At 38.5% G+C, this 18,667-nt stretch overlaps 1 protein-coding gene across 3 annotated transcripts in view; it reads right to left on the bottom strand.

Annotated features, from left to right (window-relative positions):
- CUNH18orf25 (chromosome unknown C18orf25 homolog) overlaps positions 1–18,667 on the bottom strand; it is a 75,836-nt gene that overhangs the window by 8,593 nt on the left and 48,576 nt on the right. For 2 of the 3 annotated variants that reach the window (XM_041640795.1, XM_041640793.1), the window contains exon 3: positions 9,495–9,662. The exons of the other annotated variant lie outside the window; for it this stretch is intronic. In XM_041640795.1, coding sequence (XP_041496729.1) covers positions 9,495–9,662 — 168 coding nt within the window. The remainder of the gene's footprint in view (positions 1–9,494; positions 9,663–18,667) is intronic. 3 annotated transcript variants of the gene reach the window in all.

Genomic DNA, 18,667 nt, shown 5'->3' with positions numbered 1-18,667 from the left:
ATAACCTTTTTTTGCACATGTATAGGTGCACATGTGTGGCATGCATATGGAGATACAAGGTTGATATCCAGAATCATCTTTCATCGTCTCTACCATACTCACTCTAACAGGCTCACCTCAGAGCTCCCTGACATGGCCTATCTTCAGGCAGGAAGTACAGGCAGGCTAACAAGGCCCCTGGCATTTGCATGGGTTTCTGAATTCCACTCCTCACAATTGCATGGTAAGCACTTTAACCAGAACTATCTCCCAAGATGCTCTGCCACTTGAAAACAAATAAACTGTCTTTTAAAAAGAAATAGAAAGGGCTGGAGAGTGCAGCATGTGCAGCTCCTCTAGGGGACCCAAGTTCAATTCCCAACACCCACATCAGGCAGCTCACAGCTCCAAGGGATCTGACATCCTCCTCTGGCCTCCATGGGCACCCATACACATAATGAAAAACAAAAATATCCTTTTAAACAAAGAAATATAATGTCTGGACATGGCATGTATCCAAGTAGCACACCAGGGCTTTCCAGGAAAAGTTCCTTATTCTATATTTCTGTCTCTTAGGAGAAAAACAAAATACTTTGACTAGCACTCTACCTAAATATATTTATAGATATATAACACTCTATATTTTATTCTGTAGTGCTTTTTGCATTCAACTCTAGTCTACTATTAATGACCTGCACAACCCCCTTGAGGTCAATAGGGTAGCTCTCTACCGCTTATCATCACAGAACAAAATTCTAAATCAGAAATCTGTAAAGGCATTTGCAGAATCAAAGTGACAATTAATGCTGTATTTATACCAAAATGCTTTTTCCTATCAAGGAGTGATAATCTGGCAGAGTCTAATCCTAAAATCCATGAAAAAGCAAAGACAAGAAGCAGATGGAGCTTTGGGATGCACATGACTGAAACATACGCTGCACATGGCTGACAACTCCCAACAGACATGAACAACGCACGAGAGCCTGGGGCGTACCCAGTTCAGCGCACTGAGACACAAAGGATCACTGCACAGGCATCTTCCTAAACTACTCGTTACATGGTGCGAGGAAATGCCTGCAGTGTCACAGTGAGCCAGACTGTCACGGACCTGACCGGCCATGTAACGGTACAACATCAAATCAAAATACAATCCAAACATGAGTAAGAGAATTCAGCTATGTGCACCAATCTTAAATATACAATCTTAAATGAATTGTAAATTCCTACATGGCCAGCAATAAAGTTCAGTGGTAAAATCATTTGTACCTCAAGCCAGACAACCCGAGTTCAATCCCCAGACACACAATAGAAGGAGGAAATAGACTCCCCAAAGTTGTCCTCTGAACTAAACACACACACACACTGTCTCCCACTTTTTTTTTTTTTTTTTTTTTTTTTTTTGGTTTTTTGGTGAGTTTTGTTTTTCAAGACAGGGTTTCTCTGTAGCTTTAGGGCCTGTTCTGGAACTAGCTCTGGTAGACCAGGCTGTTGTAGACCAGGCTGACCTTGAACTCAAGGATCTGCTCGCCTCTGCCTCCCAGTGCTGAGATTAAGGGCGTGCGCCACCACAGCCTGTTTCTAACAAATTTTAACTAACAAATTAATTCCTACAAATTAACTTAGTTGTAGTCAACACAAATTTTCATTTATTCATTAAAAAAGTTTGCATTTAAATATGTTATCTGATACAATTTTTTTTCTCCATATTGAACAAAAATGTTTACGAAAGTTCATACAAATAAAACCAATGAGAGGAAGATCTTACAGGCATGGATCATCCTCTCTCTCACTGGCTCCAATGCATCAGCATCACTGAGAGATTTCGTATTTTCCCTGTCAGCTGTTCAACATAACCCTTTTGGAAAAGCACAGGCAGCTCCAAATTTAAACTTCATAGTATTTGCATCCTCTACCCTTGCAAACTCACCTTGGAGAGTTCACCCTATGAGGAAAAGCCTTATATAAGCGAGACGTTACAACAGTCAAAGATGGGCACGACAGTGTTAACAGAGACTTGGGAAAGCAGACACTCAACATTAAAGTATAATTCATACCATTATAAAATGTGTAGACAGTAAGTAAAGCTGCAGAAAGTAATCGTTTGATGAGACTGTTAGTGCTTACTGTTTAATGCTATTTTCACCTATATGGGAAGTTTAAAACGACCGAGAGTTGGTGAGATGGGTCGGTGGGACAAGTGGGACTACCTGAGTGAGTGTGATCCCAGGACACATGGTGGAAGAAGAGAACCTACTCTCAAAGTTGTTCTCTGACCTCCACATGTGCACTATAGCACATGTGTGCCCACATAGAACTAATTTTTAATGACTAGAAACAAAGTGACTGAGACTATATTACAGTCTGCATGAGTTTGTAATATGATTTGGATTTCATGTGGTAACACTGGCAGTAGCCACCAATCTTTAAAACCAAAATGCACAAATATTCTCTACATGGCACCCAGTTTTGTTAAGTCAGGGATGTTGTTTAGATGGGATTTGGGAAAGTCTAGAACTGGTAAACGCAGATCCTTATTCTGTCTACCACATTGCTTTAGTCAAGCATTTCATGCATCTGTACCTTCACTACACACACTGCTCCACCTGCACCGCAGGGTAAGACAGATTGACAGCCTTGCTCTTTTCAAGTTTCAACAAGTCTGTAATTGATATCTCAAGTAGATTTTATTGTTTATCTGTGTGTTCTTACAATAAGTATATTACTTGTGATGTGGTATACATTATACTGGGTGGTAGGAATACTATTTGACAGAGGGCAAGTACAGACACTATCCGCAATAAATCTGTAATAAATCAGCAATAGAAAAAAAAAAACAATCCATTAGCCACAGCTCAAAAAACTGCTCCATGTTTTTTGGTAGGAAGCAGCCTGGAAACATGAACAATGGTATACATCTGTGATCCTAGCAACTGGAGCCAGGCTGGGTTACGTATCAAGTTGTACAAGGAAAGAGAACAGGCACTTTCCCCAGACTCTGACCAGGGAAGCTGAGCTCCCAGGAAGACTGGGTACAGTGAAAGGGGAAGTACCCCTAGGGTCTAACAGTGGATTGAGAGTTAGAACAGAAAAAGTCATGACGAACACTGCTGGCAACACTGGCAAAGGTGAAATCTCAGGTTGGAACCTGGACTTGATTTTGAAAGGTGAGAAACCACCGAAAGACCTGCAGAGTGACATAATTCAGCTCTGTATTCTAAAGGCTTCCTTTTGAGGTAAAGAAGTCAAACTGGCAGCAGGGCCAGAAAACTGCAGGCAAAGGAACCAGTTACACTGTTGCACTTTCTGGGGAAGGTACCAAATGGGGACTGCTCATGTGATGCTGGGTCAGATAAACCAAAGGATGAGGAGTGAAAATGATGTGTGCTGGTGACTTAGGCAGCTTGAAGGAGACAATGAAGGCTGAGGATAGCTTTCCAACAGATAGTTGGAAGTACTATCCAAAAACACTTTTGAGCAAAACAGACTTGATAAATCCTTCCCATCCCCGAGAAGGGTCACCGCAGTGAAGGGAGCACAGGAAAGAACCCTGGTGACCACCACTAATTAAGAGATGGCACAGAAAGGGGAATCCATGGGAAAACAAAAACAAAAGCCCAAGACATGGTCAGGTAAGAACTGAGAAGGGGGGATTACCTACTTGGAACCCCTCCTGCTCTTGGGAGTTCTTTCTCAATTTTTCTCAATAAATCTGTGCTAACTGCTGAAGAATAAACAAAAATATGAAAATAAGTAGAGACTTCTAGAGTCAACAACAAGATGACCTTAGAAAGCAGGGTCTCAGGAATGATGGAACCAAAACAGCAAAAAGACTGAGGGGAAACAAGAACAAACTACAAAAGGTGGAATGTGGACGAAAGAAGGTAAATGAGGGAGAAAGATGAGTGTATATGTATTTTTAGAGATTTTTAAAGATGTGCTAGATCAGGTTATATTAGGAAAAGGGAAGCAACAGAGCCATGGCAGGCAGCTGAAGTGATCTTTACTGGACGTGAACAGGGAAGTTGGAAGTGGAAGTACTGCAGGTGCTCTAGGAAAAGAAAAGATACTCCTAAGGAAAGCACAGCCTGAGAGACAGGTGACATTGCAGATGAGGGAAATACAGTGACCCTTAATCCAACCAGGTAACTGTCTCCATTTGGGTTTAGCAGTGTAAACACAGGCTAACTAACAGTATGCCAGGTGAGTATAGCTAAACATTCAACTACACTCAAAAGCTGAGGACACTCGCCAAGGAGCCCTGGAACTAGACCCAACAAGTGAATAGTATCAAGAGTAAAGTCCTCAGTGCAAAGCCAGAGTGGCAGCTGTGATCTCAGCCTAGGAAGGCTGAGTCAGAAAGGAGGCCACAAAACTGACAAAACAAAGAAGGGCCCTGGTTGTAAAAGGAGAGAACAGGAGCAGGCAGAGAGCTAGCAGTCAGGAGAGTAACACACTGCCACTTAATCTTCCACCTACACATAAATGTGAAGCCCCTGGCCCATTCCTCTTCTCTGGGCTCACCCTACAGTCTTATTCTACTGGGTTTGTGCCACCCACAACTCACCTGTCAACAACTTTTCTACTGTCTTCTGGAATGTTGGTTCAGGGTAAACTGTGCTGAACTTTCCTTCCACTTCCTTATGGAACAGGCTTTCCTGAAAATGCTGCCCACCCCAGTCCAGCTTCTAACCTGTGCCCCAGTTTGGGGACTGGCTAAACAGTCCTTCATCCTCCAATACCAGCAGTGTCTTTCTTCCAGGGAACTTTCCTACCTTCACACGCTGACCCCTGACAGATTCATTCATTCATTCCTGAATCATGACTGGAGTCTCTCTCCTCTCTTTCCATTTGTACATCAGCTCTCATGACTGCTCATCTGTGTTCACAGCCATCTTAAAACAGTGTCAACTTACTAAGAAATAAGGAATTGTGCTCCAGGAGGCACTTTTTTTTTTTTTTTTTTTTTTGGTTTTTCGAGACAGGGTTTCTCTGTGGCTTTGGAGCCTGTCCTGGAACTAGCTCTGTAGACCAGGCTGGTCTCGAACTCACAGAGATCCGCCTGCCTCTGCCTCCCGAGTGCTGTGATTACCCAGGAGGCACTTAAAGCCACATGTGACAGACTTACAACAAGATTCTCAGTCTGTGAAGGTCCCCAAAATATGTACATAAACTGTATGAAGCCTAACTTAAAAGAGCATTTTATTTTAAGTCAGTGCAGCTGTCAAACTGTTCCTCCATCACCCAAACACAACCCACCGAACCTTACTACTTCTGTGTCCAGCTTACCGCCATCCTTCTGACCCACGGTTTAACTTTATAGGAATCTGTGCTCCATCTCAGACATACTTGTATTCTTGAATACCAGCCTTTACTAGGCAGGCCCTTCACCCTGACCTGTGCCCAAAGACCTATCAGAGCCAGCAATGTGATATTATACTAGTGGGTATTTTTTTCTTTAAAAAAATTGTTTTGAAGAAACCACTAAGCCACATTATTTTTAGAATATCTTTTTTTTTTAAAAAAATCACTAGTATTTCAGATTTTCTAACTTTATTCCTCATAAATCTAAAAGTCAATAATTTATATACTACTTTCAGATTATTAGACTCAAACAATTTAAACAGTACAACTGTGGCCATAAAAATTGCAATGTAAGCCATATATAGTGGACATGTGGGTCTAATTCCAGTATTTGGGAGATTGAGGTAAAAGGATCATAAGTTCAAGGCCAGCTTGGACTAAACAAAACCTTGCCTCAAACACAAACATCCAAACGTGCAGTTCAAAAGCAAGCTACCTTCCAAAACAGGCTCCAAAACCACAGAGAAACCCTGTCTCGAAAAAGCAAAAAAAAAAAAAAAGCAAGCTACCTGGTAACAATGCTTATAGTCCTAGGATTTGGGTTCTGATGAGGAGGACTGCAAGTAAGGATGTTCTTGTCCTATATCCAAGAGCATCTCAGACTTCTGCTTCTTTGAACTCCAACTATAATTATTGTTGTTCTTTCTTGTTTGTTGTTTTGAAATAGAACCTCACTCTCTAACCCAAGTGGCTGAAACTCACTATGTAGCCAAGGAAGGCCTCAAACTCATAACAATATTAATCTTCCTCCTTAATCTACTTCAGCGTTATCACTATTATGTAACACAATGGTTGGGGGCATTCCTGCTTTGTGCTGTACATTAACAGTAACAATAACATTTGCTGAGGCAGATACTAGTTTTATAGATAGAGAAAACTGAGGCTTTACATAACTGACCTGTGGCTACTGATTGAACATCAATCTATACATCTATACAACAATTCAAACATCACATAAGAAAAAGTAACATGGCAAGGAAACATGGCAAAAGCTAAAATGTACATCTTTGCTGATCAGTGTCTTTCCTGATTCCAAACTAGTCTTTAAAATCTGCCTGTTACCCAACTCTTTTACCAGTTCAAAACTAAAGATACTAAATAGTGCTACATTTTCATATCTAGGGAAAATGACTTTGAAAGAGAGACATTCTCACAAGAAAATATCATGGGTGCTACTGAACAGTGGTAATTGTATCATAAAGATTAACCTATCATAATTTATGGCCCAATGTGCACACATACTTTGTATTATAACTTAAATATATACAAAATTACATATACATGTATGTATATACATACAAAATTATATGTGCATATATAGAAAAATTATATGCATATATTCAAAACATGCTAACAGCAGCAGCATCTAAAACAGCACCCTCAACATTCAGTGAGAGGAAGCTGTGATAAGCAAACACACAACTCACAAAATGTTTAAGAAAAAAACTACAAATGATTATCTGCAATGCAATTAATTCAAAAGTAGGTAGGTGTTTTTAAACTAATTACTAGTAAACAAATTAAGAACATAAAGGAATAACACAAAAATTTAGAACAGCTTTCAGAGTAAGGGAGAAAGCAGCCTGGTACCGACCTCCTCACACCCTTTCAACATGTTCTATTTCTTAAAAAAGAAGGGTGGTAGGTACACAGCAATCATCATGTTTTAAATAAACAAGTTGAATAAACAGTGAGCTCTCCATCCCCACCAACTGTGAATGGAAAATACTGAGGAGAAACTGCACTTGAACTGAACACGCAGGATCTTTTTGTCGGCATTCCCCCCAAATACAATGAGGGCTTATAAGTGATCCGAGGACGACTAAAGTAGAAAGATATGTGTAAATTATATGCAAATACCATACCATTTATAACCGAGATTTGTTCTTTCCTATGGATTTGGGTTTGTTCTTTTTCAAACAGAATCTTACTCTATCCCAAGTTGACTCATTTATACTCTGGAGCCCATAATGTCCTTAAACTCAGAGTGATTTTCCTAATTCAGCCTGCCAAGTGCTGGGAATATGGATCCAGTCCCTCTGGGGTTTTTGGTTTTATTTTGTTTCATAATTCAGAGGTTCTGGAAATTCTCCACAGACACTAAGATATGACTTTACCAGAACCTAAAAATGTAATATTAAATCCTGGATAGAACTGTTAGGTTTTCTGTAGTTGAAAGAAAAACATTAACAATTCTACATGAGTCAACATACTGGTAAAAATTCTCTATGGTAAGTGCCAGGCGGAGGTGACACACACCTTTAATCCCAGCACTCGTGAAGCAGAGGCAGGCGGATATCTGTGAGTCCAAGTCCAGCCTGGTCTGCAAAGTGAGTTCCAGGACAACCAGGGCTGTTACACAAAGAAATCCAGTCTCAAAAGAAGCAAAGGGATTCTCTATATTAATAATTACATGGACTAGAGAGACAGCTCTGCAGCTAAGAGCACTGGCTCCTCTTTCAGAGGATCCAAGTTTAATTTCCAGCACCTACATGGTGGTTCACAAGCACCTGTAACACCAGTTACAAAGGAATCTAATGCCATCTTATGGCACCAGGCATACAAGTAGTGTGCAGACAGACATGTAGGTGAACACCCATACATACAAAATAAATTTTAAAAATAAGCAAATAACATGTGGGCTAGAGAGACAGCTCCAAGGTTAAGAGCATTTTCTTGCAGAGAGAACAGGTGAATCTCCTAACACCTATACAGAGGCTCATGACTTCCAGTTCCAAGGAATGATAACCTATTGTGAACTCCATGGATACTGCATGCACACGGTGCACATGCAGACAAGCAGGTGTTCGTACACTCGTATACGCACACACACAAATTAAAGATTTCATTATTTTTTAAGAAAAAAAACAACATGCTAAAAACTGTTCATTTTTATTCCTAAGAATTTACTAAAAAGTGGTCTGTATGTAATGACATGGTTGGGGAAACAGGAAAGTAAAATTGAGACGGAGAGACTACTTCTTCACCTATGGGTAGGAATCAAAGAAAAACACATCTAGTAATAGAACAAACTAAATCACACAGCTTGGAAATATGTTAAACAATTATGTGGTTATTATCATCTTTAACTTTAAAGTGTTACTTCTTTTCAAAGTATTGACGTAGAATACTAATAAATCCTTAAAAGATTCTTGTTAGGCAAATATTTATACAAATAAAAATGAAATGAAAATCCAAAAGAAAAACAACTGATCCATGATCAAAACCAAATCCAATTTCCAAATCAGACACAATCTTAGAAGATCAGTAAGTTATTCTTCAGTGTTAAAGACGGTGATAGAATTCAGGACAACCACCACTGGCACTGGGTTTTAATGCAGAAAACAAAATTATGTTATAAAACTTCCCATAAAAGTAATGAATTAATGAAATAATGGCTAATGACCAATGCATTAGAGCAGTGAACATAATCCTTCGAAAGCTACAAAGAAAATAGAGACTGCATAAGAGTTTACGTTTCCTCCCCTTTCCTCTTAAACTTTAAGTACTATTTTTTTATTTAAAGTTCAAATTAAAAAGAATATTTGAGGAAGAGATTGAAGGGAAGCTGGAGGCATGCTAAGAAGTTTCCAATATGCAGTGAGGTTCTTTCTAAGTATCACTTTAAGAATGTCAGAAATCTAAAAGAATGGGACGCAAAAAAGGAGATTCTCTCTGAAATGATGGAAGCAGGGGTGAAAGAAAGGCCTTAGGAAAGAGGAGGAGAGCTTACTGGGGAGGAATTAACAGAGAGAGACCACAAGGAAACAAGGACAGCACTGCAGATGAAGCAACACACGCGGAGAGCATCCACAGACCCTCCTGAAGCTACAAGGTGGCTATCCAGAGCCCAGGTAGAGACAGAACTGGCGGAGGCGTCTGAGGACATCTTGGTTGCTTTCATAAAAGCATTTTAACCCAAGAGTATGCTTCCTGGAACTTGATGCCTACATGCTCATATATTTTTATTTTTATATGAAGAAATGGCATACTACTCAAATCTTCGGTTATATAGGGCAGCCTGGAAAGTCACAAGCATTCAATAACAGAAGGCTGTATATGGCCTGCTCTCCTCAGCAGGGTCTATTACCATAAGAAATGGTTGGCAGGACTCATGCACATTGTCATTAGAAAAAGGGGTAGGGGAGACCAACCTGCCTCTAGAAGCTCGCTGGTCCTCCAGGTAGCTCCTGTGTTCTGGCCGCCTACTGAATTACTGTGCTCTTGAACTACTGCAGCCGCCAATAAATTGTCCACATTTACCACTTCTGGGTCAGAGCTGGTGTCAGACATATCATAATGAGCTACAACTGGAGGTCCATCTAGGGAGGAAAAAAAATGTATACTTGTATCTAACTTGTGGGGTAAGAAATACCTCTCCAACTAATTAAGAGCCCACTAAATGCCAGCTACTTTAACTATCACTGCATCTGATTAGAGCTCACGTTCTATCTAGTGTTTTGAAAATGATACTGAAGTAGAAAAGATAACCCAAGAATACAAAGATGAGGGATACGTTTTGGAAAGAGGAAAAGGGCATTACTTACTACAAAGAGCAGAAGACAAGACCATACTGCACAACATAACACTGAATTATTCCTACAGAGCAACAAATTAAGAAAAGGCAATGATGACTCCACAACGAATATGGGGGAGACTGCAGGAAACTGTTGACTCTAACTTAATGTCTTTCGAAAATGAGTTTAGCTCTTTTAGTAGCCAATATTAAAAATTCCTAGTAGACTTGGAGAGGAAAATCCCATGTACACTTTCTTATTTACTAATAAAGTTGGCACGAGAGCTCTGCTGCACTAACTTCTTTACCTCCAGCGAGACCCTTCTACAGTAACAGGATGTTACGCACTTCACAACATTCTACAAAAAGACAATACCACAAAACCCACTGTCAGGATTTTACTTTGGGCATCTTATGATGGATAAGAATCAAGGAATATTTATATTTTCTTTTCCCTGAGAAAGGTAAGTTCATTCAAGTAAAGGATAGTAACCTTGTGAGTAGGTTTTTAAAGAAGTTGAGAAAGTTCTTATTGAAAAAATAAGAACATGCTCAAGCCCAAATCCCAAGACTAACTGCAGGTAAGTACCAAAGTAATTATACTACAGTAATTCATGCTACAATAGCCCACTATTCATGCTTCTAAAATGAACACATGCTTTAAGATGGTATTGCCACCCTTTTCCTAACACAGTAGTAAAAAAGTATTTTGAAATTGTTTTCTTTCAGGAAATCCCTCGGCCCTGCCCCCTTTTAGAACAGAATTAAAGGGAATGCTGTCCTTCCCAAGAACTAGCTATGAAGAACAAGCAAACACTTTCTCTACATAGACTTTTAACATCACCCAACAAATGAGTATAAACACACCTATTTATGACTATGAATATATGTATCCGTGAATCAAAAAATAACACACAATGAAGGCTCATTGTTTCAATACATACATCCATCGTATAAACTATCACTGAACAAAACACAGAATACATATGGGCTATTTATGCCATGTCTTATGTGGTAACACTTTTTTAAAAATAGAAAAGTGATCAGACACAAAAGCCACTATATAAAAGAAAGACACATCACAACATGAAATTCTGACGATTGTGGCAATTTTAGATAATTACTTAAAATCATTTCCGGTTTCCTTACAGGGGTAAATCAAGTTCATCAAAGCCCAGAAAAATTAACAAGATGATAATGGATTTTAGTTCAAACAGCAAAATCTGTTCACGTTTGAGGTTTTTCTTAAGGAAAAGTCCAGCATTCTATAGAATTTTCGTCAGAGTTCAAAATGACTATTGTGGAATCATGATACTGTGTGATGTCCAAATACTTAGGTACAGGAGGTAAAGAGACCAAGTACAATGTTGACTATGTGACCACAGGTTCTATTTTGAAAGAGTTTTGTGGGTTTCTTCAGTTGTTTGCAATGAATTGCTTACTGATTTATTCTAAAATTTATATAGCCAATACCAATTCTGAGTCACTTACCAATATATTCCCCATCTTTGCCCCCAAACTGAGAAACAGGTCACAGGTCAAGTCAAAATTGTACTACTCCTACATGTATAATCATGCAAATAAGTATAAATGTATGTATACATGCAGAGTCACATCACCTACCCATGGAAATAACTTGTCTGAAAGTCTTCATCAGGAGAAAATACAAGCATAAACTTGTTATCTGGCTTCATTCTTGTATCTTCCATATTTCCAAACCGCACACCTTATAACTTAGCTTAAATTTAGTATTTATCATGAACAAAGACAGCAATATTTCATATTTTAATAATATTTAACAGTTATATTATGATTACTGTCATTTTTCATTCCCATTGAATTCAAACAATGACAACTCAGAACTATACAAACTTTATTAATAAAGTAAAGTACGTCTCCAGCTTTGACTCTCAGTGAGAAAGCACTATTAAAGATCCTGAGTTTCAAGATAATCTTACACCTATCATTAGTAAGCCCAAACTAAGTAAGTGTAAGGCACTGGCAACAAGATTTGAACTCTGAAAAAATATGTGGTATTAGTTAAATAATGGTGACAATTTGTTATAGTGTTTTAAAGTGTGAATTTTTTTGGTTGATTATTTTTATATTTACTATGGGAGAGTGTGTGTGTGTGCATATAAGCACCCATTTGCATGTAGAGATCAGAGAACAACTTGCAGGAACCAGTTGGCTCCTTCCACCATGTGGCTTCTGAGATCAAACCAGTCAGGCTTGGCAGAAAGCACCCTTCTCCAATGGCCATTTCATAACCACCACTTATCTGCTTTACTTTTTAAAATATATCTTCAAGTAAAACAATCAGACCACTGAGAAGCTATGAAGGTTCGATGTGTTAACAGAAAGATTCATGTTGTCAATTCAAGGCTGCACAGAGTAAACACTCTGATGATTCCTAGATGCTTTTAGAACTACTGAATTCCTAATTAATAAACTCTCTTAACTTTCAAGACCATCAAAATAGTTGCTTTAGGTAGGTCTACATGGAAACACTAACAGTTTAAGATTCAATTGTTAACATAAACATATTCCATGTGACAACAAATAAGGCTACCCACACAGCATTCTCCCATCTGCTGAGACCCATCACACCCATAAAAATCAGCACACAATAATAAACTTGCTAGTTTTTATACAATCATTAAAAACATATAAAGACAAACTGAATACAATTAGTTAATGACATCAACGTGTGGTTTACCCACGTGCTACTTTCCCCTCATTAACTGCTTTCGTAGGACCCAGCCAGGGTATCCTCTTGAGTTTATATACCATAGACATGCACCACTATGTACAGTTAGCAGAAACATTGTGGATGCTTTATCATTTATTGCAATTACAAAAGTAAAAACTTTAAATCAAGAAATCCACCAAAGCCGGGCGGTGGTGGCACACGCCTTTAATCCCAGCACTCGGGAGACAGAGGCAGGCGGATCTCTGTGAGTTCGAGGCCAGCCTGGTCTACAAGAGCTAGTTCCAGGACAGGAACCAAAAGCTACGGAGAAACCCTGTCTCGAAAAATCAAAAAAAAAAAAAAAAAAAGAAATCCACCAACTACCTTTTATATAAGAACAAAGCTGGAGAGGCAGCTCAGTTGTCAAGTCCCTGTCCTAGCATTTACTAGGTTCTGGGCTTAATACACTGTGCTAGATTTGTACTAAGCATCTATCTTATATGAATGGATTCTAATATCGTGTGTGTGTGTGTGTGTCTGTCTGTCTGTCTGTGCAAAAGCATGAGAAGGCACCAACCCTGAATATCCCTTCTAGTCTCAGGCATCGTTCACCTTTTGTGTTGTTGTTTTGAAACAGGAACTCTCTCTCACTGGCATGGATTTCTCCAAATAGGCTATGCTACCTGGCTTGCCTAATAGAGCCCAGGGGCCTTCCTCTCCCCAGTACTGGGACCAGAATCTATAGTCTTACATCTGGCTTTTTCACATAGGTTCTGGAACTGAACTCAGGTCCTCATGTTTATGCTGCAAGCACTTTACTAAGTAATCCATCTTCCCAGCCAGTTCTAACTTCTCAAATACAAATATTGGTGAATCTGTATTGCAACTCATTCCTAATAAATTGAAATTTACTCTTTATGATCTTCAACTTTCTTCATTATTGATAGCAAATGTTTAATAAAATTAGTTTCTTTTTCAAATGTATTTTAATGAAAAAAACAAAGTCACACACACACACACAAACAAAATAAATATTTCTTTAATATGCTTATCTATAATGGATTTCCTTAATTTGGCAGTTAGCATACCATTTGATAACGACACAAGGTAATCACACAATTGAACCATCCCCCTTTTTCCAGTACTGAGAATACCAGAATCTCACTAATGCTAGGCACTACCATTAAGCTACATCCACAGCCTTTTTAAAATTTGAAGACACAGTCTAGCTACACTGCCTAGGCATCTACCCTCCACCTGCTTCTTTCTGTACAGATGAAAAGCCTAAGTCCCTATTAGAACTATTAAAAAAAGATTCTGAGAGTGGGTCTTGAGATTTTGGCAGAAGATACAAGAGTTGAAGCCTTCCTTCCTCTCTTGGCTGTTAGAGGACTCTGGTCAATTACGTTACCAATGTTTCTTCATTGGTTAGGCTGGGTGTTCAAGAGCCAACAGGTGCTGAGGGTCAGCTGAGTCAGTAAAGTGCTTGACTTAGAAGCACCAGGACCTGAATTCAATCCCTCAGAATCCACATAGAAACACAGTGGCTGGCCAATCTAGACTAACTGGTATACTCCAGACCAATGAGGAACCCAAACTTACATGAGGTGAATGGCATTCCTGAGCATGACAACATGTCTTCTGGCCTCCATACATATGCACACACGTGAACATACATGGGGACATGCTCATATACACACCATACTTTATTAAAAAGATGACACTGACACAATACAACAGGAGTTAAAATAAAATACAGCCTGTCAAGCATGGTGTGGTATGTCTTTCATTCCAATACTTGGGAGGCAGAGACAAACTCTTGACTTCAAGACACTGATCTACATACATAGCATGTCTTTAGCCAACCATGGTTACATAGTGAGACCCTGTCTCAAAACAAAAGAAAAACATTTGCCTTCTGGCCCATCTTTCCGTCAGAAGGAGTTATCCTATTTTGTCTGTCTGCTTCTTTTTCCATGTACACTCTGTAGAACACAGTTCATAGACAAGAAGCTTTAGGGAAATAGCAATGCCCCAGTTGGTTTATTATATTGGTTATACACAAACCTGCTAAGTGTCAGGCTAAGATTAAGTTAAATGAGGTCATCATTAATGCAGGTTTAATTCTCTAATCTCAGTACCTAGGAGACTAACACAGAATGTTTTAAAGTCCAGACCAACTTAGACTACACAGCAAGTTCTAGGCTAGCCTAATTAGCTATAAAGCAAGACCCTATTTCAAAAGCACCAAAAAGGAAAAACCAAGAAACAGAAGTGAAACGTTAGTTTGTAAATATTTTTATAAAAGCATCTCAAAACCAAAGATTATTTCAGATTGGTCCACATTCAGCATCACTTTGGATTGGTCCACATTCAGCATCACTTTGGACTGGTCCACATTCAGCATCATTTTGGACTGGTCCACATTCAGCATCACTTTGGATTGGTCCACATTCAGCACCACTTTGGACTGGTCCACATTCAGCATCACTCTGGACTGGTCCACATTCAGCATCACTTTGGATTGGTCCACATTCAGCATCACTCTGGATTGGTCCACATTCAGCATCACTTTGGACTGGTCCACATTCAGCATCACTCTGGATTGGTCCACACTCAGCAACACTTTGAATTGGTCCACATTCAGCATCACTCTGGATTGGTCCACATTCAGCATCACTCTGAATTGGTCCACACTCAGCAACACTTTGAATTGGTCCACATTCAGTATCACTCTGGATTGGTCCACACTCAGCAACACTTTGAATTGGTCCACACTCAGCATCACGTTGGATTGGTCCACATTCAGTATCACTCTGGATTGGTCCACACTCAGCATTATCCCTACCTACAGTGCACTTTTACTAACTTACATTTCCAGTTTCTCATTATAAAAGCTAATTAAGTCTAGAATAGGACTTCCTCATGCATGCCAGACACCTAGCATCACTCTTGATTCACCTTCACACTTAGACCATGCTGGGCAATGCACCAAACATGGTTTATTCCTTTGAGTATTTCTATGACTACAGTAATATAAAACAAAGCCCAGAAAAAAAATTCCTTTCATCTGTTACACCTCATCTCTAAATCCCCGAACAAAAAGAATGTCTGTCCTGCTGCTACTAAGGAACCTTAAGTGACCCCCATACCCCCATCAGGCCAATGCCCAGTGCCATTAGCACAAAACACCAGGAGGAGAATGAGGGGACAGACGCCACTCAGATAATGAGATAGGAAAGAAGGCAGTCTGAAAGGAAGGTTCTGAGGGATCAATTAGCCAAGGAACCTCAGAAAATAAAATGTGTGCACTCGTGTGCATGGTGGATAGTAACAGAGTGTAGAGGAACTGAAGGAAAGAGTCAGACTTCAACATACAGAAAGGAGTCTGAATTTTAGAAAAGCCCACCTTTAAAAGACACTAGTTTTGCTGTACGCTAGAATACAAAACTACAAATTTATATTTGTAAGTGGAAAAATGCTTGAAAATACTTATTTTGTTCTTTCATTACTATCAAGGAAAAAAAGAAATCCAGAACCGTTTGAATAAATAAGAAAGCAGCCCAAACATCTCTTAGAAGAGAATTATGTCAACAGAAAACAAAAATTTTAAAAAGTACTATCTTTGGAAAAAGTAACCTTAATATCAAAAGTTGTGTGAGTATGTTTTTCTTCAGAATAACATCATAAAGCTATTTTAATAAAAAGAAAAATGTTAAATGGGGGAATTAAACAGATGCAATTCAGCAATATGCATTACATTCTATGTTTAGGAATTATGCTATCTTTAAAATAAAGTCTGCTCTAAACTTTTCCCTCTGTACTCATTTCAATTATTAAAATTGAGAAACTTCATGAAGTTCCTACCATGGAAATGGTTTTAGGAATCATAGTGTCTTTTCTTCAAGCTGATAAAAAGTCAGTCATTTTGTTCAGAAACAAAGTTACCTAGGATGGATAGGAGTGCTTCATTTGTCACTCTGAGAGGATCAAAGGTAAAGGAGTGAGTGCTTCCAGATCCTCAGAACACCTGAAAAGCTGATCAAGAGACAGCCTAACAGTTCAGCATTATTTACAGAGAAAAGAAAGCGCTGAGTCAAGTGAACTAATTCAAAAGATAACCAAGTATCCCTTATAGAGATACTTAAAAGAACCTAAAAATACATGCAAGGGGCACCTGAAGAGGTTGCCATCTGCCTTGAGGACTGAGATCTGCAGAAAGTGACTAAAGCATCTGCTACAGATGACAGAGAGCAGACCCAGTACAACTCTCCAAGTCTAGCTCCCCGCTACAGAGTCACTCGCTCGCCATTTTAGTTCCTTCTTTAAACAGACATGGTCTACATTTTGCCATTTTCCAAAATGCTCTGATTTTTAACATGATAACCAGTAAAACACATAGTTTAAAGGAAAAGACAGACTTTTAGGTTTATATTGGTGTTTATCTCCCTTTTCAATATAGCAATTCCAAAACTGAAAATCACCCTAAAAAATATTGTGTAAAATCCATTATCCTAACTATAAACTAACACTGCTAATCTTATTGTAGAAATATTATTTCTTGATTCAGGAACAGAATGAACTAGCTGGTAGGGAATGACTAACATTACAACAGAGTCCTCAATAGAGTAACAAGAAACATTTCTTTTTAAATTTTTTATTTAATCTATTAGTTACACTCCAGATGCACAGATGTATAAAGGATATAAAGAAAATGCAATAAAATAAAAACAGCAATTTAATAACATTCTTCTCAAACCTTCAAGGTTCTAATAGAAATCAGAATACATTTATGGAGGCCATTCCTTTGTATAATACTGTGGTGACCTAACACAGCAATGAGACCATCTACTCCATACTCAGTGCTCTACCTAGTGTGCTGCTGACTCTTAACTTCTCTCAGCTTCAAAGAACAAAAATTACAAACCCCTCCAAAAACACAGAAGTAGTATTCAATGTTATTTATGTTTATAAATTCACATACCTTCTAGATAAACTGACACATTTCTTGTCTTTACTATATGATTAAAGGCACTTATGCCATTTTTGAAAAGGATCTGAGAAGAATCTAAGAAGACTTTTACAAAAACAAATCAATAAAATATATTTAATGGGCAAGTTTAATAAATCTGGTAGAACTATTTTTGATACTATATTTTTTGATATGTGGCATAACACGAAATCTCACCACTACCCATAGATTATTTAAATCATTTTAAAAGAATAAAAAGGTTTAAACTAAATAGAATATAATACTTTTAGAAGATTTCCTGTCCATAATTTTTTATTATATACATATAAAGACAGCAAGAAGCCTATGTACCATTTTCCTATATCTGTAGTGTAACTACCATTAGGCAAAGTCAAATACTGAAAATGAATCTTAAGACCTGGTGTGATGATACACAACTGTAATCCCAGAACTTGAGTGGCGGAGCCAAGAGAATCGCAAGTTCAAGATCATCCTTGGCTACACAGTAAATTCAGGTCAACCTGCATTACAGGAGTCCCTGTCTTAAAAATAAATAAAATTAAAAATTAAGAAAGAGGAAGGAAAAAAGGGAAATAATCAGTAGATGAGCAGGCAGCAAAGGCCTGTGATTCAGGATGAGTCAAGACCTGTGATCCCGGATGAGATAAGGTTGGGCCAGCAAGACTGCAGAGTCAAGGGCAGCTACATAGCAAGACCTTGTCATTGACAAATCAAGTTTATCAGTAGTATCAATTTAAGACGCCTTGCTGAACAAAATGACTTACTACATAATTTTTTTCATCAGCAGCCACGGTGTACTTGTACAAGCCACACAAGCTTTCATAAGCCTAGACATAAGCATACTCAGAGGCCCTTGCTTGAAACCTACATAACAGTAAAGCAATAAGTAAAATAAATTCATTTGAGTGTGTGCACATTTTTGGTTTGTTTTGCTTTTTAAAGAAACGATCTCATTATGTAGCCCTCGATAGCCTGGAACTTGCTATTAATACAAACAGGCCTGAAATTTGCTACATAAAGCATACCAGGCTGGCATTCAACTCAGAGATCCATTTTTCCTTGTGCTAGAATTACAGGCATGCACCACCATGCCAAAGCTAGATATCTTATATTTTTTATTCAGTCT

This window comes from Microtus oregoni, unplaced genomic scaffold (genome assembly GCF_018167655.1).
Source record: "Microtus oregoni isolate MIOR12 unplaced genomic scaffold, Mior012 000065F_ref0000479, whole genome shotgun sequence".
Taxonomy (NCBI): domain Eukaryota; kingdom Metazoa; phylum Chordata; class Mammalia; order Rodentia; family Cricetidae; genus Microtus; species Microtus oregoni.
Note: the sequence above shows the minus strand (reverse complement) of the source record. Positions and strands in the feature narration are given on the sequence as shown.